Genomic DNA, 22,348 nt, shown 5'->3' on the forward strand with positions numbered 1-22,348 from the left:
AACTTTTAACTACCCCTACATACTTTAGGTGGCTAAGGTAGTAGGTACTATAGGAGGCCTATAGCTATTTAATTTTACTATTCTCTACTTACGGAGGCTTTTTAGTATTATAATATATATCCTACACTACTTAATTTAATTCTTTTTTTTTTCAGCTTTTACACGCACTTGTAAACCATGTTACAACTTTACATGCAATGCTAGAGTCGCGGTCTTTGCATTTGTAATTTTGCTCCAAGTAGACTTCCCTCCTCGCGGAAGCAGGAGGGGTTACGTTGGCCAAGACAACGACTGATCGTCACTCGAAGCTAGAAGTGCAGGTTAAGAACTCGGTTTATGCAGCATGGTGATTCGGATCCGGATGTTGGATCAGCCCGTGATGATTCTACATCGGTCTTGGCGGTTGCTGTGCTGATCAGGAAACTCTATAAAGACTCCCCTCAGACTCGAAATTCGGGAGCGGGGACTTGGTCGTCCGAAGAAGCTTGAAAAGGATCAGCTATATACCGTCAACAGATGCCGAATCAAATTTGTGAGAAAGAATGGTGCCTCGATTGTTTGGGATGGGCTACTTTGTAGCCTTGGCTGCGTCTTGCGAAGAGGGGTTTAATACTARTGGTATGAATGCAGAGAGGAAGATATATAGGCGTGCTGCATCGAAAGGAAACTGCCTACAGCGACTCCCACACTCTCTGCCAAGTTCAGTTTCAAGCCTTCCATTCCATCCAAAATCATGGCTGATGTCCAGCTTACAAGRGATGCGCTTGCTGAGACCAAGCGTCTAGCCAAATTCCTACCAGGCACGGCTCCATTTGGATTGATATTCACGACTATAGTACTGACGTTCATCAAAGGCAGAGATCCTACCTCAGTCGGTGTTCGTCCCGTCAATCGTCAGACTTTCACGCAAGATGGCCTCTTACAAGATTTGGATGTGGAAGTCCCTGTTAGAGACGGCACAATATTGAGAGCCAACATTCATCGACCAGCATCTCGTAAAGACGACCCATTGCCTGTCATACTTAACTACAGTGTCTACGGAAAAGATGGCGGCGCCATTGACATTTGCATGTTCCCACCTACGTGCGGAGTGGATCCCAGCAGGATATCCAAACACTACATCTTCGAGGCCGCGGATCCGGGTTGGTGGTGCGAAAAGGGATTTGCGGTCGCAACGGTAGATGCGAGAGGTTGTCAGAACTCCGAAGGCGACAAAGGATACTACTCTAGGGACGTGGGTCTTGATGGTATGCAGACCGGATCCATGGATCAAGCCAGACAAATCGCCTGAAGGCTAATGATTTGATTCTCAGGTTACGACATTGTTGAGTGGCTCGCAAACCAGGCCTGGAGTAACGGAAATGTTGCAATGTATGGAGCGAGTGCTTATGCAATGGTGCAATGGCTGGTGGCCGCGGAGAATCCGCCCTCTCTAAAGGTAAGCATTTCCATGTTGTCTCGAAAGCTCCAACGGTTGACTCTTTCCATTAAGGCGATCATTCCTATCGATGGCATGACGGACGTCTATCGTGAAGTGATCTCGCAAGGAGGTATACCCGAAACACACTTTACGGAGTTGTAGGTTGACCGTTCCATGGTGCTGCTGAACACTAGCCTCTCTGACTTTGACTCCATCTTAGTTACCCTTTGTTCTGGAACTGGGGTCGCAATCAGATTGAGGACACGCAAACAGGCAGAGACCATCCATATTTTGACGAGTATTGGAAGAGTAAGATCCCTGCGCTCGAGAGGATCCAATGTCCAGCATATGTCATTTCTGGTTGGGGCGACCATGGCCTCCACACACGAGGCACGCTTCACGGCTGGAAGACCATCTCGTCTGAGGAGAAATACCTCGAAATACATCAATGTCAGAAGTAAGTCCATTTTCAGAGCTTGCCTGGACTCCCGTATCTTCCACTAAAGTCTACCATAGATGGGAGTGGTCCGTCACCGAAGAATCGCTTGCACGTCAGAAGGCTTTTCTCGAGAAGTACCTCCTGCATAGAACCGACACTGAGGTTGAACTATGGCCCAAAGTACGATACACCATGAGAGAGCGATTCTACGTTGGCGAGTGGCGCTTCGCCAACAACTTTCCAATCGACACGACCGAGTACACCAAGCTGTTCCTCACGAATTCTCAAGGTCTAAGCATTGTGCYGCCAGGCAAGGCTCAATCTGTATCCTACGATGCAAGATCTGAAGAAGTTGTTTTTGATCTGCCAATCTTTCAATCGTCATTGGAATTTGCAGGTCACGCCAAACTTCGTCTCTGGGTGGAGGCCCAAGATGCAGATGACATGGACCTTTTCATTACCCTTCGAAAAGTAGATTCATCCGGGAAATCTGTCGGCTTCGCATGGTTTAGCTTCCTGCAAGACGGTCCCATAGGCTTCGGCTTCATGAGAGTCTCACGCCGTGAGCTGGATACCAAGCTTTCAACCCCCTACTATCCCGTCCAGGCCCACCAACGCGACCTAACACTCTCACCGGGTGAAATTGTGCCAGTCGATATTGAAATTCTCCCTAGCTCCTGTCGCTTGCGTCCTGGTGAGCGCCTCCAAATCAACATTTCTGGACACGATTATGGGTCATACCCTCCTCATCTTCCTTTGATGCGCCATTCTCGCACGAAGAACGCGGGCAAACATTTCATACATTTTGGTGGACACTACGACAGCCATCTTCTTCTTCCGGTTATCCCCGCTATACCCAACTCATACTCCAAGATCAATAACGTCAAGATGTTCATGGTTGCTTCTCGTTATCCTGGCTGGTCCGACGAAAAGTTTCTCAACGAATACACTGGTGTACACGCCACCATGACCCAAGAGATGTCGAATCAAGTCCCCACCATGCGGAACTACACCCAAGTCCTAGCAATACCTAGTGTGAATGTCGAAGCCGCCAAGGCCTTTGGATCATCCGATGACTCCTGGGATTGCGTCTCGATTATGGGGTGGTCGTCCGTGAGGACGCTGTGGGGCTCCTTACACTCGCCGGAATACCTATCCTCAGAAGCTGGAAAGCACGTCTACACCGACTCCACACGGCTTCTGGGACTAGTTGCAACGCCAGAAGTAGACATCGTCCTCCTACCGATCGAGTTGGAGGAGCGTGGAAAAGGTTCTGTTCTTGTGGTGCTTTTGCTTGCAAAATGTGCGGAGATCAGTGCATACAATGCAGCAGATGTCGCAGAGAGGGCAGAAATTGTTACGCGAGCCTCAAACGACTCTGGGCTGTTGAGATACTGTTTTAACAAAGCCATTGATTTGGAGGAATTTGGCGGCTTTTTCAACGAAACGCCGTTCAAAGACGCGGATTTCGAAACCCTTGGGGGTGTGGAGCAGTATTGGTTCACAGATATGAAAAGTGCTGAAGCTTGGCTGACTACGGAGACTTCGAGGCAGGCGGTACAGAGTCTGCCCGGTTTTTTCGATGCCCGTAAATCTTTGATGGTTGTGGGAGCTGAAAATCGGGTGGTCTGCAAGGAAAGGGAGTTTTAGATTTTGTAGCAGTAATGCTTGAACGTGTTGTGATTGTTGCCTTTGACCATTCAGATACTCTCAAGGAATGTGAGAATGAGGCTTGCCGGGCTTCCTCACAGTGCATTCAATGACCACGCTCGCGAGGGAGGTAGCTATGATTATCAGGCTGGGACGCCTGGGGGAGAGTCATATGTGCCTTCGATTAATGTCACCTTGATCGTGTTGACGTTGTAGTCTTGCTACTGATAGCTCGAACGCTCAACACCTCCGCGGAGTGGCTTGGCATGGACACAGGGCCTATAAAAGCAGCTTCTGTTCGAACTTTACATAGACTATCGAATCTTCTTCACTCATTTTCACGCTACTACTAAGTATCTACGTTGATCGATCGCCTTCTCAGCTAAGACTATATTAAGAGCCTATAGTCCTGTCTATTCACTCGGCGAGGTACAGCAAATCATTTCCCTCGTCCAAGCAATACACGATGCATAACTTCATTAGTTGTTGTTGTGTGTTGTGGTTTGCGCCCTTCACTACCATTGACTGCGAACTTGGATACTTGGCTCACCAAGACAACTTGTTATGATTCCTGTCGCGCAGACCAGAGTGTTAGACGATCTCAGCTGCACCAACTGCTGTCTACCCACGTCTACCTCGGCACCAGAGCAGACAAGATGACTGTGAAGACTATGATAAACGACTAGGAAGAGCTTGCTCGAGACATCGTGAAGATGACGGGTATTAGCTACGGCGTTAAGGAGCGGGTAGGGTTAGGTTGGTAACGACATCCCTCTACTGTCAAGAGATGCTATCGTACACTARTCAAGCCAGACCATCAAATGAAAGCTGAAAGCTGAAAGCCGAAGAGGATTTGTCCACAATGCCTCATCCTAAACGTATCGCGAGCACACGCATGGTAGGTATCGATCTATCAGCAGCTGACAGGCGCTAGTGCGGCTTGGGATGCCAAGACAGCAAAAATTTCGCCCACTCCTTGTTCCTTACCACGACCAACAAAGGCAAAAAGAAATAAAACATTCAACGTTTGGGATTCCCCAGTGGTTACCCACCTGAGTACTGATCAAACGATTACATGGTTCAATAGGCCAGAGGGAGGGTGTAGGAAGGAAATGTCGTCGAGATTCGGCAGGGTTAACTTCGGTATTTATAAAGTATGTCGGTCGAGATTCGGCAGGGTTAACTTCCCAGAGCGTTGAATATATACGGACTCCAATGGCATGTACAAGCGGTTGGTACCCCTAACTATGTAGGATATACACACACGCACGAAAGAAATACAGGAGTGTCCGAGAAGAAGGCAGGGCTTGCTCTCAAGCATCCGTGGTCGAATTTGAAGACAGAATCGAGCATTTATGTAGATTTTTAAATCTCCCACAAACAGGCCTATGATGCTGTYGGAGCTTCTGAACATCACCAGCACCATCTCGACTGACAGAGATCTGATCTCAGAAGCTCACTAACCTCCAACTCCATTTCGAGCCCGGCGAACTTCGCAGAGGTTACAAATACCATCAAGTCATCCTCAAACGTTTTCCAATCTGTTTCTGAATCTTGCCGCCTCTGTAAGGAGGYTTCCGATCAGACCTACCGGAACCTAGAGATCTACACGTTCGAATTCCTTGGGAAAGGGAACGGGTACTAGGCCAGAGACGAGAGCATCAACCCTTCGTCTCCCTCTATGTGTGAACAACTTGCATCACTTCCAAGAGCTGTCTCTTAGGGGTGCAATGGACCTGCTCGTAGGCAATGGCTTATTGTTCCCATCTGAACCTACTTTCATCGCGGTCGATCTCGCCACGGATTTCGACAGAGCGCCAGCAAGAGAAGACTATTAGAGCGGCTTCCATTTTGTATAATGACCTCGAGCAACCGCGGGTTATAGCCATATCATACAATGGAGAATCCTCCATTTTGATTATAATCGATCAATAGTTAGCAGCAATGCGAGCATTGGAGCCTTTTCTGAGTCTACAACTACCGATGTTGTGGCCACAGCGTCTGAGGTCCAATCAAGGTACCTGGACGACCGGAAGGGGGATTAAGTAGGCTTTCGCAGTTGCGTTAATCTGTCAATCAGCCTTATTCCCGGAGAATGCGACTTTCTTATTTGTCTCTGGCAGCGCAGATCCATCCGCTACGACAACTCAAAGCCACCCACCCTCGGGTAGTACTCCGTATATACACATTGACTCTCATAAATGAAGCGGGGCAAGCTGTCTATTATTTCCGGGGAATGTATAGACGATCAAGATTCCTGTTTCCGTCATTCAATTCGAGTGGAGCGGATCACTCCTTCCTTCATTCGTCAACATGTCTTCTACATCCTCATTCCTCAGCAGTGTTGTGCTACTCGCTTGCGCTTGCAGAACCGCCACGGCGGCGAACGCATTTCCAGGCGGTATTATCAGCGCTGCTACTTTGTTCAGTGGGCCAGCATCGCCCATTGTGGATCTTGGTTATGGAAGATTCCAAGGAAAAGATGACAACGGCACTGGTACACACAACTATCTTGGTAAGGGCTTCCCTTCGATCACTAAGATCAGCTCCAATACACCCAAGACAAATCGCTGATTATTTGTGGAAAGGAATGCCATTCGCCAATGCTCCTCGCTTCGCATAGTCCACTCTCATAACGACGCCACTTTCCGGTGGTGTCCAAGACGCAAGCAACTATGGACCTGCTTGGTAAGAGTGTTCGATAGGCGGAGGGCTCACGAGGTAGTATGGAGATGTGCTGAGGCGACATACCATGCTGCCCTTTGCTCGGCCGTTGTAGAATGTGTTCATAGCTGACTATTCTGTCATCATTTCGCAGCCCTCAGCATGAAGCAAATGCCTTACTCGCAGATGGATCGCTGGAAAAGCTCGGTCTCGGAAGTCTCACTGGTAGTGTAGAGGCTTTGCTTCTCCAGCCAGTCCTGGGAGAAAGCGAAGACTGCCTCAACATCAACGTTCAAGTCCCAAAAGGCTATGAAGGCCAAAAGCTCCCCGTCGTACACTGGATGTAAGTATTGCTTTCTACGGCGAAATGATGGTCACTCACTCGATATGACTAGTCATGGCGGTGCTTTCGAGGTGGGATCCAACGCTGCATTCCTGTCCCCTCTTAATGCCTTGCCTGGCGTTTCGTACCAAGGAGCAAAGATCGTCCAAGAGAGTGTTGCGATCAACCAACCAGTCATATACGTCTCCTCGAACTACCGTCTCAACTCTTTTGGATTCACTGCCTCCAAAGAGTTTGCTGATGCAGGTAAGCGATTGAAAGATGGCAGCCTGGATATACCTCCAGAGCATCAATCCGTTGCACCGCCTTCTGAATGTTACACAAAGGGGCGCGTAGACATAGCTAACCTTTTGCTGTTGGTAGGGCTTTTAAACCTTGGCCTCAAGGACCAAAGAACGGCAATGAGGTGGATCAAGAAGAACATTTCCAAGGTTCGTGTCTTTCCACTATCTACTTAGCTTGATGGGCATCTGATTTGTGCTTCCAGTTTGGAGGAGATCCGGACAGAGTGACGATCTGGGGAGAATCTGCTGGTGCCTGGTCCGTCAGCGCTCATCTCGTTGCAAACAGCGGCAACAGTCAGGGATTATTCAGAGCCGCAATTGCACAATCGGGAGGTCCCGTTAAGGTGGAAGGCCCTGCACGCCAACAGCCAATCTTCGATCGAATGTGAGTGTAGCCAAATTCTTGTCCGAGCTGAGCCATGTCCTAACATCTGACAACAGGGTCGCCGCTGCAAAATGTACGGATGCAGCAGACAAGATCTCATGTCTACGATCGGCGTCATACGAGGACCTCTATTCTTCTGYCCAGAACGAACGTACGCAACGCTTCTCGATCAACTCATGGTTCACTAGCTGACAATGCACAAAAGCGTACTTTGCTGGATATCACAGCCTGGCATCCCCTTGGGCTCCTCGTCCAGACGGCGATTTCCTAAGGGCTAGTCCCCACACTCTCACCGAGCAAGGAGCTGTAGCCAATGTACCTATCATGATCGGTGATATGCGCGATGAGGGAACGCTCTTCTCGCAGGTCAATCACCTCAACACAACAACCACCGAGGAGTTCAAAGACTACTTCAACACAATCTACTGGCCAATGGCGAAGACAAGTCAGATGGATGATCTCGCAAAACTCTACCCACAGGACCCTTCAGTTGGATCCCCCTACAATACAGGCCTGCTCAATGCATTGACCCCTCAATACAAGCGTATTGCCTCATTGACCGGCGACTACAGTTTCGAATCGCAGCGTCGCCAGCTGTTACAACACGCACCCGGGAAGAAATACACATCTCTAACCGACAACAGCCTCTTCGAGCTTGGCGGTACCACTATCGGCAACGTCGTCAACGTACCAATTCTAGGTTCCTTCCACGGAAGCGACATCTTTTTCTACGACTTTGGAACCCTCCCCGTGCCTAATTCAAAGAACATTATGGATACCGTCATCTCTTTCGTTTCCACTTTGGATCCCAACAATCATGGTAATGGAAAGCTCCCAATGTGGCCGGAGTGGACCCCTGAGCAAAAGGAGATGTATCACTTTATTGAGTCTGGACCGGAGGTCATCAAGGATAATTATCGCGAGGCTGCGATGGAGTACATCAACGCGAATGCGGACTCATTTTTGATTTGATGCATGAGCTGTCTTAGTGCAGATGTTGCTTTGCGAGTTTCTGAGTATGGCAAGATAGTGACTCGTAAATGATGTCTTACATGATGTGGAAATAGAACCTGCCTATACCATCAAGAACAACAGAGGTGGTAGTACATACCTCTACGAGTTCTGTCGTAATGGTACATCATTCAGCTGACATACGTTCACGTAGTTCACCCGTAGTTGGACAGACCCCGAAGTTGGTCACTCCTTTGCGCCTCTTCCGCGCCTTTTCCTCCTTTCTGCGCGACATCCTTGTTGAAATACTATAGACGGCTATATAGTCCGAAGAAGACCTGATCTGCTTCTGGAAAGGCGAATACATCTCGTCCCGAAAGTGTACGACGGCGTTCAGGGTCAAAAGGTCAACAATTTGATTCCCTCTTACCGGCGAGGATTTTCGTTTCGGGGACCCTCCAGTTACTAAGCTGGGGAATACATATAGGGGTTGCTATTCACTCGTCAGATAGGCAAGCAATCGAAGACAGTTTTCCAACAACTCGAGGGGCAATGACTTACAGCGTCTTATCGCATCGGGCAAAACCATCAAGTACCGGACTGGCAAGGACAAGGGTTGACAACTTCACTCTTCGCGACTAATTAAAGTATAGAGGATCTACGAAGAGTCCCCATACTAGATATGCTATAGCGTAGGTTCGAAGTACTTTGGAAACTTTACCCCGAAGCGGTCATTTGATGATCCGACAACCTCAATTTCATATACTCCGACGTAACGTACGAAGAACACATTCCTTTAGCGGCGCTCGACACCGGCCTCCGAAATTTCCCCAAGTCTTTTCTGAAGAATAAGGAGGTTATCAAAAGAGCCTCCCAAGACTCATTTCCTCGTCACCAATTCACTCGTATTCGAAACAGAACCATTTGTCGCAAACAACCACACAAGATGCAGTTCCAATCACTTCTACTCCTGGCAACAGCCATAATGACACCAGTTACACTGGCCTACGTGGGTTTCCTTTAACTCGAAAGTACAATTCAGAAGAAGCTGTCACTGATCCATTTACAGACCAGCTTCAACCACGACGAACATTTCTTTGCCGATAAGCAGACTCAGCTACAGAGTGCCACAGACGGCACGAATTGGCGTTACTGCCCCGTCAAGAATGGCTGCTGTGCGCAGGCAGGAACCGACCCGTTGTTCTATCCTTGCACTTCGGTAAGATGGGATTATTGATGCGTGTTTTTGTGCTGGGTGAGTGTAGCTAATCTGATGTTCTTAGCTGTTGTCAAGTGCGGGTTCGCCGTGTACTTTTAGTGGAAAGACTGCTAGCTGTTAGATGTTCAATGTATGAAACGTTTGGAAGAATGGAACTTCTCTTGATTGTACTTGATCCATCCCACGACTGGTGAGTTGTTCGGCAATCCCACATAATTGTTATTATTCTCTTTCATGTTGCTGGCCCCTGTCTCTCCCCTTTGACTTCATTTTCCGACCCTGCCCATTCATAACGACCCTTTTCTCCGCACCGTCATCACACTCTCCTCGCAGTCCGTTCCGTGATCTGTGGATTCTCCTTCTAAGACACCACTGACGATCTGGAGACATGATCCGCAACAACACAAGACGTGAGAATAAGCCTTGATCAACGCCAAGTTATTTTCTTGGAATAAAAATGGCTTGAGAGATCGAACGAACCGATTACCGGGTCGAATCGCTGGATGGAAGTGGGTCGGTCGTTCTCGTCTCCTATGTTCGAGGAACATAAAAAGCGGCGCTATTCAACACGAACAGTCGTCTTCTCACAGAGCGTAACGCAAGGCTTTGCTATCCAACCATTAACATGACTTGGGAAGCGATCCGAAGWGAAAGTTGCAAGAGCAGTCGGATCGGCGGCAGATTGCAGGAACAGGGGCGTGCTACTAGATCGATCGGCATAATAACCACGGCTATGTCCCGGTTTGATGAGGTTGTGAGCATTTCATCAACAATCAAATATGTAGGGGAGGTCATCTGTACTGTCTCGCACGGATCTCGGCTCATTAGCAAATTATCAGACTACAGATTAGAACTAGCATCTGTGCGAAATTACAAGCCCGCATTTGCTTCGGCTCCAGGTGTTCTTTCCAGCCATAGCAGAAGGGATCATGTGGGCAGCTTTCATCTCTATATATGACGCAGAGAAGAGCGTCAGTAACTTCAACGGCCTGTTCCGCAAGGCCTTCCAATTGTGGTGCCGCAAATCCTTCACTTCTTGGCAGGCACTTTTCCCCCTATTCACGCAGTTTCAAGGAAAGAAAAGTGAGCGTCTATGCATATCATATAAGCCCGCTGCTCGCACCAAGTCAGTTATTCAGCCACTTCAATCAAGCAACTCGTTCACACTCAGCTCTACCATAGAGGATGTTGAGCTACCCGCCCGGTAACCATACAGAAATGTGTGTCAAGCGTCGAGTCCCGCTACGAGCAGCAGGTCAGTCAACAATTCGACCGCTACTTTCGTTTGCTTGATAGTAGGCCGGGCAGTTTTACTGAACCTTGTGGCTTTTGCAAAAACCGTCAGACCCTCCGCTCTTGGACGCCGATGGCATTTCCCCCACTTTCAGTTGAGAAGATGATCGTCTAAGATCCCTCAGAATGACATTCATGGCGCGATGACTTGGTGAACCTGCCGCTCGACGAGAACACTACACACGCTCAAAGCTACAGTGGGTCAATACTAGCTCAGAGAGGGAGTGTTACTCACGAATTCTGCGAGTCAACGAGATGACCTCACGCATACTCTGTTGGCACTTATACTGTGGAGAGCGTCTCCTGTTCTCGGCGAAAAAGCTTGATAAGCTAATCAACATTAAGCTTCCGCCGGAACCCTGACCCTTCATCCTTGCAGAATAGGCGCGGAACCTAATTGGCCAGAAAGGGAAGGTGGTACGGGCGCAGAGTAAACAAGCGCTTGCATTATCACCGCCGCATACCTATATGGATCTCCTTGCTGTTCTGTTCGCACCATCTAGCATTTTCTGTCTGAGATGGGGTGTCCGCCTGGCAGCGATCGAGCCTTCGGGCCTCGCGTCAGTTCTGCGTGTCGGCCATTCGACTTTACCCTCACGTTCGAGGACGTCGTTTTTGCGTGCGTTCCAGCCGCTGTTCTGATATGCATTTTCCCCGCATACCTAATCACTATTCTGCGGCGACAACGTATACGCGTATCCCACAACAGGCTACTTGGATGCAAGATGGTTGGTCATGTAGCACTGCGAACATTCGTGTGGAAGGAAAGCTGACAGATACAACAGATTCTCTTCGCGTGTCTGTTTGGCGCCCAGATAGGGGTCGTTGCTATCCGTTCCCAGACGAAACTCACACGAACTAAAGCCTCCCTCCCCGGTCATGTCCTCAGTCTCGTGGCGACGGCAATGCTAGCTGTGATTCTCCCCATCCACAATTGGCGCTCCCTTCGCTCATCATCCGTGGTCTCGTTGTATCTTACGGTCTACGTAATACTGGGAATAGCCAGAGCTCGTACACTGTGGAGCATTCAGCCTAAAAACTGCCCGGCGGCAGTGTTCATCACGTCCATTGTTTTGGCGTTTGTGACATTGCTAGCAGAAACTATTGCCACCACACGGCTGCACAAGAATGCCGATCGAAAGATCTCTGAGCAGTACAGTGGACTTTGGGCAAGAACTATCTTCGCCTGGTTGGCCACTACCTTCAGATTGGGGTACGCCCAAGTTCTGTCTGTAGACGATCTTCCGGTTCTGGATAGAAAGCTACAGAGTCAAGGTTTGCATCGGAAACTTCTCTCAATCTGGATGAAGAGTGAGCGGTCATACGGTACCTGTGCTGGAGTAAGACTAATTTCGAACAGATGATAGAAGACGTCGCCACAGCCTGCTCTTCTCAACTTTCAGCGCCTATCTCCCATCATTCCTGTCCGCAATAATACCTCGCCTCTGCCTAAGCGGTTTCACCTTCGCCCAACCTTTTCTCATCAGCTCGACCATCGCATATGTGGGCAAGGACGACCCCCATGGTCAAAACTTTGGCAGGGGCTTAATTGGAGCATGGGTACTTACTTTTATGGGTATCGCAGTATGCAGCTACTTTCCCAATTCAAGCAAGAATGTGATCGATGACTGCTCATGTGGCTGCAGGTATCAAGCTCAGTCTACCAGTACCAAAGCTTCCGCTTCGTCACTCGAGTGCGAGCGGGTTTAACTGCTCTAGTGTACCAGCAATCTCTCAACATCCGAGCAAGTGAACAGGGCAAAGTCACTGCGATTGCCATTCTGGGTGCGGATGTGCCACAGATTGTAGCTGGTTTACAGATGCTACATGAGATATGGGCTTCGTTGATCGATGTGGCCATTGCTACCTGGTTACTCCAAAGAACTCTCTCGTTGGCATGCCTTGCCCCAGTGATTCTTGTTGTCGGTATGTCGTGAACCTCCAAAATTGTGGCAGAGCTGATTCTATGCGATACATAGTATTTGTCGGCGTGACATCCAGAATCTCTGGCAAGGCGAAGACGAGACAGCGTCTATGGATTGAAGTGATACAAGAGCGTCTCAAAGCCACATCGAATATGCTGGAGAATATCAGGACCATCAAGATGCTTGAATTGACGGACGTCATGTCCAACATCGTCCAGAATCTGCGCGTTGAAGAAATCAAAGCGTCTACGGCGTACCGAAAAGTTCTACTCAGCATTCTGCTACTTTGTGAGTCCTCAACATCTTGACGAGTGTCATGAGACCATACTAACCCAAAGTACAGCCAACACCCCTCTCAATCTTGCACCGACTGTCACGTTTGCAGTATACGTAATCATATCAGTCTACTGGCGAGGCTCAACCTTGGAGGTCAGCCAGGCCTTCACCGCAGTCGCCCTGATATCTCTCCTCACGTCTCCGGTCATGCTATTTACCCAAGTTCTGCCCCGGGTTCTGCAAGCAGTGGGTTGCTTCGACCGAGTTGAGGAGTACTGCAACTATCCTTCAAATTCTGGACAAGAACATGACATGCATAATGCAGATATCGTCCCGGATGACCGTGTCTTGAAAAGCATGGGCGCTGGCGAAGTTCTCGAATTGAACACTAAGGTCCAACCGCAACGCATTTCATTGCCATGCAACAGCTACAGATGGAAAGAAGATGGCCCTGACGTCCTTAAGAATCTCAAAATAGAGTTTCCTGCTGGCTCCGTCTCCGCGATTGTGGGTCCCGTGGGAAGTGGCAAGTCTACGTTGCTGCAGACTATAATTGGCGAGACTATCCCAGCCTCTGGTTCCTTCCAGCGACACAGCCTGCACTCATCCGTGGCGTACTGTTCTCAAAAGCCCTGGCTAGCAGATCGAGCGATTCGAGACATTGTCGTGGACGAAGCGGAATATAACGACCAGTGGTACCAAACCGTCAAGACTGCTTGCGACTTGGATTATGATATTGCACATCAAACGGAGGGCGATTTGACCCGTATAAGGAATGGTCTTAGTGGTGGCCAGAAGCAGCGCATTGTAAGTGCTCCTTTTCTCAGATCGACAACGATTTTGACAAAATATAGGCGTTGGCACGAGCTGTCTACTCGAGAGCAAGCATCGTGCTTCTGGACGACGTTTTCAGTGGCATGGACGCTCGTACCGTCAACACAGTTTCTCATCGTCTGTTAGGTCGAGAAGGTCTGTTGCGGAAGCAGCATTGTACTGTCGTCCTCAGCACCACCAATAGTATGTACACCATGCGGTCTTGCCATCTTACGCTAAATCTTGCGTAGAGAATGTTCTAGCACTTGTCGATACTGTCATTACCCTTCGAGACGGCGAGATAGTTATGACAGGGACACCGCAGGATATACTCCGCAGCGATAGTGACGGCGAGAAGTTGCAATCCGAGATTTTCTGTGATGCCACGGTCGTTGAGTCCTCTGAGGAAGAATCGCCGACAGCGACAACGAGAAAATCGGCACCTAAAAATGACGACCAAAGCCGCAAGAAAAGCGACCTGGCGACATACACCTACTACTTTTCAAACTCGGGGTGGTACTTATTGCTTGGAAATGTCGTCTCAGTAACTCTATGGATGTTCTTGACTGAATTTTCTAGTAAGACCGCTCTCTCTCTCTCTCTCTTCTTGACGCTAGYACTTGCTGACATCAAGACAGCTATCTGGCTCAAATGGTGGTCCGAAGAAAACGAAAGGCATGCCAATAACAGAGTGGGAATGTATATGGGCCTTTACGCAGCCTTTGGAATCGTTGGTACATTTTGTGCTTGCATTGGTGGATGGTAATGTTCTCTCGATTATTCCCCTTTGGGCAATGGCTGACACTGTGGGCCACAGGTTCTTGCTTGTTCGCATGGTTTCCAAGTCGGGTGGTCAACTTCACCGTCACCTCTTGCAAGCTACTATTAGGTGGATTTTGCAGAGTCGCACAGTTGTTACCGCTCGAGTGCTAACCGTAAGAAGGGCTCCGTTTTGGTTCTTCTCCACGACAGATATTGGCGAATTAATGAACAGGTTAGTTGATAAGAGTTTCAAAAGCTACGTTTCTCATTCTGCCTTAGATTCAGCCAGGACATGGAGCTTGTAGACATGAGCCTTCCCGCAATGGTCTCAAGCTACATCACGTGTGAGTTTCGAGAAACGCTGAACGTGAAATCATCCTGACCGAAAGTATAGGCGTACTACAATGTCTGGTAAAGCTTATCATCCTCCTGGTCTTCTCTCGCTATCTCGGAGCCGCAGTTCCCATCCTTGGGACTCTCATCTACTTTCTCCAGAAATTCTACCTATTGACGTCCCGACAAGTACGGCTACTTGGAATCGAAGCCAAGGCGCCGCTATACAGCTACTTCACAGACTCGGTTGCCGGCGCGACGACCATCAGGGCATTCGGCTGGAAAGAGGGCTATCAACAACGCTTTTACGCCTTGGTCGATAATTTTCAACGTCCTGAGTATATCCAGAGTTGCGTGCAACACTGGCTCGCGTTCGTCTTGGATRCGATTGTGGCAATCCTGGCAGTTCTAGTTGTTACTATCATAGTCATCTGGCCCCAAAAATTTGACAGAGGAACTGTTGGAGTCAGTTTGGTCATGATCATGGGATTTAGTACTACTCTCATGCGTGTTATCAGGAGCTGGACTGCCATGGAGTCTAGCATCGGTGCCATTGCTAGGATCAGACAGTATACCGCGGACACAGCCTCTGATACAGAGCAAGATCTCGACACTGCCGATCCAGATTGGATCCGGAATGGATCGGTACAGTTTCAGGGTCTACGAGCATGCTACAGGTACTTTGATTCTCCGTTCCCACTGCTACATCATATGCTAACTGAAATGCAGTCCAAATGGTAGTGCTGCTATCAACGACCTGTCCTTGACCATCGAACCAACAGAGCACATTGCAATCTGTGGACGCTCAGGCAGCGGCAAGACGTCGGTCATTCTCTCTATTCTCCAAATGATGGTAGTGCAGAAAGGTTTCATCAAGATTGATGGAATCGATCTCGCCTCTATGAATGGAGAAAGTCTTCGCAAGTCATTGAATATTGTGCCCCAAGATCCGTTTCTGATGCCAGGCACTGTTCGATTCAATGCCGATCCGTTCGACACGGCAAGTGACGACGATATCATTCGAGCCTTGACTCGGGTGGGATTGTGGGACAAGGCTCAAGAAGAAGGAGGTCTGTCTAAGGTCATGAATCCCTCAGCATGGTCTACAGGCCAAAAACAACTTTTCTGTCTCGCTAGAGCTATGATAAAAAAGGGGAGAATCTTGATTCTGGACGAGGCTACAAGCAGGTAAGTCTTTATTTCTTCCACACATTGCTTCTTGGTTCCATACGATTAACATTTCGTAGCGTTGACCGCGAGACGGAGAATGCCATGCAGGAGATTATCGATAGCGAATTCAAACATACTACTGTCATTTCCATTCTGCATCGGATGGAACATGTGCAGAAATATGATAAAGTGGCGCTTTTTAGTCAGGGAGAATTGCTTGAATTTGGGCGGCCTGGGGATTTGATTGCTATGTCTGATTCGAAGTTTGGGGAGCTCTGTCGGATGAATTGAAGAAATCGTCTATACAGTCGTAGTAATAGAGGGGGGATCGCTGAGGTTTGTATTGATGAATGACTTTAGTAGTTAACATATATTAGAGTGATGAAGTTGCTAGCTGGTGTTATGAAGAAGGAAAGATTGACTTGGTATGTGAGGGATAGGTATTTAGCGACTGTGCGAATGGCTTCGAGTAATCTTCTGGGAAGTTGGTGTGCTGTTATACAGATTTGATCATCTGCTTCCGAGTGCAATTTTGAATTACTGCAGGGCAGTTTGGACTTCGTGGCTTGGCTTGACATGTCGGTGATTCGGATCTCAGCACTGGGCATGGACGACTACAGCGCAAGGATGGGTTTCGGAAGTGCAAATAAATCAGCATTGGCCGGAACAAAGGTGTATGGTAGCACCGAAGCATCTAGTTGCTGGATATTTACCAACCCATGCAAGAGTCTAGCGCGAAAATGCGTGAATCCTCTTGATGGTGCAGCATTTAGAATGCTAGAATCATRAACTAGAGACGACATATGCAAATCGATTGATCTTTACGCTGTGATCAAGTATTAGTCTTGATATCGATCGGCATTGTCGTCGCGGTCGATTCGCAACACGATTTGATCGACGGTGCTCTCAAGTCAACGATAGCAAGCGTAGCTCTCACCACAAAACCCCAACCACGAATCAAAGCTCACCATAACACCTTGTTACTAAGTCCCTACTAAGCAGCAATCAGATTCGTCACTTCGAGCCAAGCATTGGGCTTGGCCGCGAAGCACTAGCGGCGACCTAGTTGCAAGTGAAAGCCAGACACATGGTGAGGCCGCCACTAACATCGGAATTTCCTCTAAAGGTACGGACGGCCTTGCGTTGCTGTGTTTCCAGTAGCATACACTCAAGAAAAGCTACGATATGACTGCTTTTATAGTCAATGGCATTGCCTTGATGTGTAGAAATCATCACCCTCTCACACCTCTTCTGATCCACACCGCAGACTTCCTAATCGAGACAAATTCGAAAAATTCGACGACATGACCACCATGATGAACGGGAACCTCCAGAACGATCTAGCATCGTATGACGCGAAGACATCTTCAGCTTCCATCGTTGAACACATATCTGGTAGCAACTCGACAAGCTCCAGCAGCGACGATGGTAGCAATGGTGACAGCAACACCTCCGCCTCGGACCTTGAGCCGGAGACTTCTCAAAATCTAGTGAAAAGCATGGACGCAAAGAAAGTTGTCACATTTGACAAAGGACCTACCAGTGATCGGGACTTGTGGAGGGACACAAAGGGCTACGCAATTCGTGCCATGAACTCCCCCTGGCACACGACCCTGTTCCGCTTGCAGGATACCTTCCTCGGGTCTTCTAACGACTTCTTTCGAGACCCCACTGTGGGCTACAGATACCTGATCGTGCCTCTGACTACGGGAAGCATATCTTCCCCAATGGGTTTCGGTTCCGACTCCCAGCCAGTATCGATCTCATTGAACGACAGCCAAACCTACCTGGCCGATTCCCAGCAATTCTTACTGGAATACGCACTGCGTTTCGAGGATGGTTTGCCAGGAGTTTACTATGTCGGAACCTCCTGCCGCGGCGAAGACCACGATTCGACGCACTTGAATCAATTCTGCCATGTGGAATGCGAGCTCCTAGGCGGATTGGACGATGCGATAACCATCGCCAATAAATATGTGGTTCACATCGCGCGAGCATTCTTAACCCACCACAGCCGTGAAATCGAGGCTTGTGCGGGTTCCACGGCACATCTCCAGTCTCTGCTGGATCTCTATGAAAAGCACGGCAATGCATTCCCGATTGTGACAGTGGAAGAGGCTCTTGCGCTTCCAGAACTTACTGAGGATATGTGGGAGTATGTCATTCCTGGCCAGGATCGTTTCGGAAAGAAAATCACACGTGCTGGGGAGAGAATGCTCATGGCTCGATTCGGAGGGGCTGTATGGTTGACGGAGCCCGATCACCTTAGCACGCCATTCTATCAAGCATACACTCGCAAAGAGAATCGTGGCGCTGGGGTGAAGGCCAAGACTGGAGATTTTCTTCTGGGATTAGGAGAAGTGTTGGGCTGCGGTGAACGTCATGAAGTTGTGGGAGATACGCTGCAGGCGCTGAGGCAACATGAGGTTGATCCGCAAGAGTACGAATGGTACGTCGATATGCGGGATGTCAAGCCTTTGAAGACCTCGGGGTGGGGAATGGGTCTTGAACGGGTCCTGGCGTGGGTTTTGCAGCACGATGATGTTCGAGATGTGCAATTGCTTCCTCGTCTCAAGGGCTTGGAAATTGCCCCTTGATTGGTTGGAAGCGCCGTGGGATGTCCTGAAGTCTAGAGGATCACTTGATGTGATGCGATAGCAACAGGGCATCGTATTCCGTAGTCTCATCAATGCCATGCTCGTTCCATATTTGGAGATCATTTTCTCGTGAGATGCAATCGCGTGGAGTTAGTAGTGATTCTTCAATCTGCCGTACTTTACCTACTTGGATGAGCCAGAAAGCGCTCAGTACTAGGAATTTTTAGGAGGAATCCTTCTCCTCAGTCAGCATGAGTGGGCCTATCGCAATATTGGATGGGCCAAATACCTCATGGGCAGGTTTTACCTATGTCAGAGATGGTTTGCATCATCCCTTTAAGGATTCCGGTGTGGCACTCGAAACTCGTTTCACGCGTCCCATACTTTCCCTTGTAAGTGCATTAATACTGAGCATCACCAGCTAGTAGACAAGGATCTGCAAGGCATTGTAACCGCTTTCCTCGCTCACCAAATATCAAAGCTCCGTCGAATTTGTCCCAATGGACTGAGTCTAACATCAGCTTCCGGCGAGAAATGATAATTCCTCGCTATCTCGGCTTGTGACAATCTGACTAGGTCAGTATCTGTTGTTATACTGTGGTCAAGCATATCTTGACCAGATTGGGCACCAATGCTAGGAAAGTCCTATACAGGGGGAAAATCACGATAAAATTTTGCGAACAGGTCCCCGTCCTCCTCTTCCTAGGATTGAACCATTAACAGGAGAAAAATCATTCGTGACTGTTCTCGCCCGTACGATCGTGCATTGTCTATCAAAGAGTAACCTCATAGGCTCCATCGAAACAATCAACTACTCCCCAGAATTTCGGCCAGCATTTTCGCGCCTTCTTTCAAAGCAGGCAGATTAATAGCCCTAGGTCCCGCTTCCGTCGAAGGACATCCCAAGTAGCTAGATTGGTATTCTGCACATTTCGGAAATAGTGATGGTGTCTTCTCCTGTATAGACACACCCAAGTGTACGCGTTCCATTCCCAGAAAATCGATCTGAATCTGCAATGTCCCGACAGGAAGCTGGGCATCACATGCAATTTTTTGCGTTTCGGACAGTATGTACTGCCAAGCCTGATCCGAACGAGATTCGCCGTGGTCGAGGAAGAGGATATGCTGAGGAGTCTTCTTTTCCAATAGACTCAATGATGAGTGAGGGAATATCTGGATTCCTTCTTGGGATGTAGTACAGCTGCAACATGTCTTCCCATGAAACTCCATCAAAGCATCGACGGATCGCTCGAGCGTATTCCAGACACTTTTGAAGATATCCCGATCCAGACCTGTAAGTTGTCGACCACCGTGGAGCTTTAGAATAGCTTGTCCATCCATAGTTGGATACTTCGCATACCCAACAGTACATTCTGCGTCTTCCAGGAACGTCAACTGTCTCAAGTGCGTGAATGAGTTTTGCATAATACAAGCTTCCGCATAGCTTGTCGACTGAGCTTTGGCAACTGCGAAGGTTCGTGCGTTGCAAAGACTGATCATATTCCCGCCTCTAGTCAGAGCAATGACTCCGCATGACGAATTTATATCGTGATCTGCTGAAGCCATCAATGCCGACTTCATCGCTGTTTGTAGATCGACACCGTGGTGAAACCCATCTGCGATACGACTCGCAACCCGGGATTTCAAGATTGCCTCTCCGCTTCCGCTGCTGTGAGACTTGTTAGTTCATATTGTTTAGCCAAGGTACTCCTGTCTACAAACCACACTATAGCGATGTCAGAATCTGCGTAAATCCCAGCTCCACTGATTGCGGTGTCACCAATACGACCGACAATCTTAAACATGGTACCACCAGTAGAGTTCGCAGCTGCAAGATTACCCTTCTTATCCATCGCCACTGCGCCCACGGTTCCATGCCGCTCGATTTTAATGGAGCCATGTCTATGAACGTTGTTTGCCCAATATGTGCGTTTATCTGGCACTGTAAAGTACGAGTTGTCAACCATTTCAAGGCCATGAGATGCAGCAAGGTCATCGGTTCCAGCCCCTGATACCATAACGATTTTCTCATTTTTCAGAAGCGCATGAGCGAGTCGAACAGGGTTTCTCGTGCGACGTACACCGAGTACACCGCGATATTCCCCAGTGGCTCCATCAATAACAGCCGCTTCAAGCTTGTATCTCTATGTCAGCTCAGAAATAAAGACCCCGTGTGAGAGTGTTTTTCATTACCTCATGTTCGCCTTCAATGTTCAATGATGCGCCTTTCCCGGCATTGAATTGTGGATGATCTTCCAGGGCAGCAGTGACGTGTACAACAACATCCAGTGCGGATGTCCCAGCTGAGAGCCTTTCACTGGCATCAGCAGCCAATGTACGCAGAAAGTCGGGAATAGACTCCGCTCCTTCTCTATACGACTCGCCTGCGCCTGCGTGTAAGATGATGGATATTGGTGCCTCCTGAACGCTTGCTGTATCCATGGCTGAAGGCGGAGCTATGCAAAGATTCGATACAGAAGTTCTCTAAGAAGTGGTGGTATGAAACTGTTCGGAATGACAATGCTCTGATGGTCATGAGCATGACACATATGCAGACGATTTCAGCCCTAGATGCTATGATTGCTGGCCGTGTGTGCCCTAGAAGCGAACGGCCTCCTGCTTGGAACGGCCGGAAATTGTTGAAATAGCCTAGCGTGTATGCATCAAAGACGCAATCGAGTATTCTCGCCCACGTGGTCTAGCTGCCGATGCGGCTCGTGGGATATAACTCAAGATCAACGTCTCTTCGCACATCTCAGGTTTTTGGCGAGGTTGCTAGAACTCTTCGTGATGATTGGACGCGGGTCTCAGGTATGGTTCTTGTTGCATTGCGATTCGATATGTAGATTTTCTTTTTGAGAGGAAAAGCGATCAAGGAGATATCGGACCAGAATCCGTGGACACTTTTGTTCACCTCTGCACTGCTCTCTTTGGATCTTGTGAGCGATGGGTCGCAACACGAGCAGTGGCGGTTTTGGTAAGAATGTATTCTGTGGAGACTATCCATACCCTCCGCCAAGTCTAGCTGACAGCAAAATGTTTACCTCTATGATAGGTAGGGCGAAACATGCTTGAAAATGGCCTCTGCCGCCTGCTTAGCGCTAAGTTTGGTGACGTCCACTTCTAACCGTCTTTCAAGATCACGAAACTCATACACCGGAGGCGGATCTTTTCTCTGCCTCCATTGAAGGAGTAAATCCACATTTCTAACCTTACTCCATTGCTCCCGCTGACCATCTATCAGTCTTCGACAATTCTCGTCTTCGTCGCAGGTGATGATGACTGGAATGTATTCGCAGCCGCGATTTTTCGACATGGTGATGAATTCCTTGCAGACCTGGGTACCAGTGCTATCTCCAGACTGCCAATCTGTAAAGACATATGTAGTTCCGTGGGTTGCTTTTTCGTCGACCAGGGCTGTGAAGATCACTTCTCGGAGTGCCTTGCGCAAGGATTGGTAGCCTGGCTGAGTCCGATGTAGTATGGCGTCGGCAGGATCAATGAGGAGATGGTTGTGGACCAGTTTCGAAGCATCCAAAGCCTGCTCTCCTTCGCCGCCAAGTGTGCCCAGGCGACTGTTAAGCAGATCTATCAACTCGCGAGCGATGGTCAACTTCCCAGTGCCCGGGAAACCGTTTAGGTGAATGATTGGGCTTGCCCGCATGTTGGTGGCCGTAATGTATGTAGTTGAGGTTGTGATTATGGTTTTGGTAGTCGTCGCCTTTTAGTATGAGCTCTCGTCGACATCCGTTGAGAGGCTACCATTGTCGCTGCGCTTGCAGTGCGGCCACCAGCAAAGTAAGGGATCGATGAGCTGCCGATCC

At 48.8% G+C, this 22,348-nt stretch overlaps 7 protein-coding genes; 5 read left to right on the forward strand and 2 right to left on the reverse strand.

The window, feature by feature from the left end:
* Positions 1-733: 733 nt before the first annotated feature.
* RCC_09567 (uncharacterized protein) lies at positions 734-3,509 on the forward strand (the record flags this gene model as incomplete). XM_023774808.1 has 6 exons in its annotated part: positions 734-800; positions 855-1,247; positions 1,314-1,438; positions 1,493-1,578; positions 1,641-1,877; positions 1,937-3,509. The coding sequence occupies 6 exons, from the start codon at positions 734-736 to the stop codon at positions 3,507-3,509; spliced, it is 2,481 nt and encodes an 826-aa protein (XP_023630576.1).
* A 2,313-nt stretch (positions 3,510-5,822) lies between these two features.
* RCC_09568 (uncharacterized protein) lies at positions 5,823-8,157 on the forward strand (the record flags this gene model as incomplete). XM_023774809.1 has 8 exons in its annotated part: positions 5,823-6,024; positions 6,173-6,197; positions 6,328-6,516; positions 6,569-6,762; positions 6,880-6,947; positions 7,004-7,185; positions 7,242-7,336; positions 7,391-8,157. 8 exons carry the CDS (start codon positions 5,823-5,825, stop codon positions 8,155-8,157), a joined length of 1,722 nt encoding a protein of 573 aa, XP_023630577.1.
* A 925-nt stretch (positions 8,158-9,082) lies between these two features.
* Positions 9,083-9,476, forward strand: RCC_09569 (uncharacterized protein; the record flags this gene model as incomplete). XM_023774810.1 has 3 exons in its annotated part: positions 9,083-9,145; positions 9,206-9,355; positions 9,420-9,476. The coding sequence occupies 3 exons, from the start codon at positions 9,083-9,085 to the stop codon at positions 9,474-9,476; spliced, it is 270 nt and encodes an 89-aa protein (XP_023630578.1).
* A 1,897-nt stretch (positions 9,477-11,373) lies between these two features.
* RCC_09570 (related to multidrug resistance protein) lies at positions 11,374-16,218 on the forward strand (the record flags this gene model as incomplete). XM_023774811.1 has 15 exons in its annotated part: positions 11,374-11,376; positions 11,434-11,959; positions 12,009-12,232; positions 12,295-12,574; positions 12,628-12,861; positions 12,917-13,656; positions 13,704-13,866; positions 13,914-14,240; positions 14,301-14,424; positions 14,480-14,551; positions 14,606-14,656; positions 14,704-14,768; positions 14,819-15,434; positions 15,487-15,945; positions 16,005-16,218. 15 exons carry the CDS (start codon positions 11,374-11,376, stop codon positions 16,216-16,218), a joined length of 4,098 nt encoding a protein of 1,365 aa, XP_023630579.1.
* A 1,013-nt stretch (positions 16,219-17,231) lies between these two features.
* On the forward strand, positions 17,232-18,524 carry RCC_09571 (uncharacterized protein; the record flags this gene model as incomplete). Its single annotated transcript, XM_023774812.1, has 1 exon — positions 17,232-18,524. One exon carries the CDS (start codon positions 17,232-17,234, stop codon positions 18,522-18,524), a length of 1,293 nt encoding a protein of 430 aa, XP_023630580.1.
* Positions 18,525-19,331: 807 nt separating this feature from the next.
* Positions 19,332-20,966, reverse strand: RCC_09572 (uncharacterized protein; the record flags this gene model as incomplete). XM_023774813.1 has 3 exons in its annotated part: positions 19,332-20,193; positions 20,247-20,668; positions 20,718-20,966. 3 exons carry the CDS (start codon positions 20,964-20,966, stop codon positions 19,332-19,334), a joined length of 1,533 nt encoding a protein of 510 aa, XP_023630581.1.
* Positions 20,967-21,570: 604 nt separating this feature from the next.
* RCC_09573 (uncharacterized protein) lies at positions 21,571-22,188 on the reverse strand (the record flags this gene model as incomplete). The annotated part of the gene is made up of 1 exon (XM_023774814.1): positions 21,571-22,188. One exon carries the CDS (start codon positions 22,186-22,188, stop codon positions 21,571-21,573), a length of 618 nt encoding a protein of 205 aa, XP_023630582.1.
* Positions 22,189-22,348: the final 160 nt, after the last annotated feature.

The sequence above is a fragment of the Ramularia collo-cygni genome, assembly GCF_900074925.1.
Source record: "Ramularia collo-cygni strain URUG2 genome assembly, contig: RCC_scaffold18, whole genome shotgun sequence".
Classification (NCBI taxonomy): domain Eukaryota; kingdom Fungi; phylum Ascomycota; class Dothideomycetes; order Mycosphaerellales; family Mycosphaerellaceae; genus Ramularia; species Ramularia collo-cygni.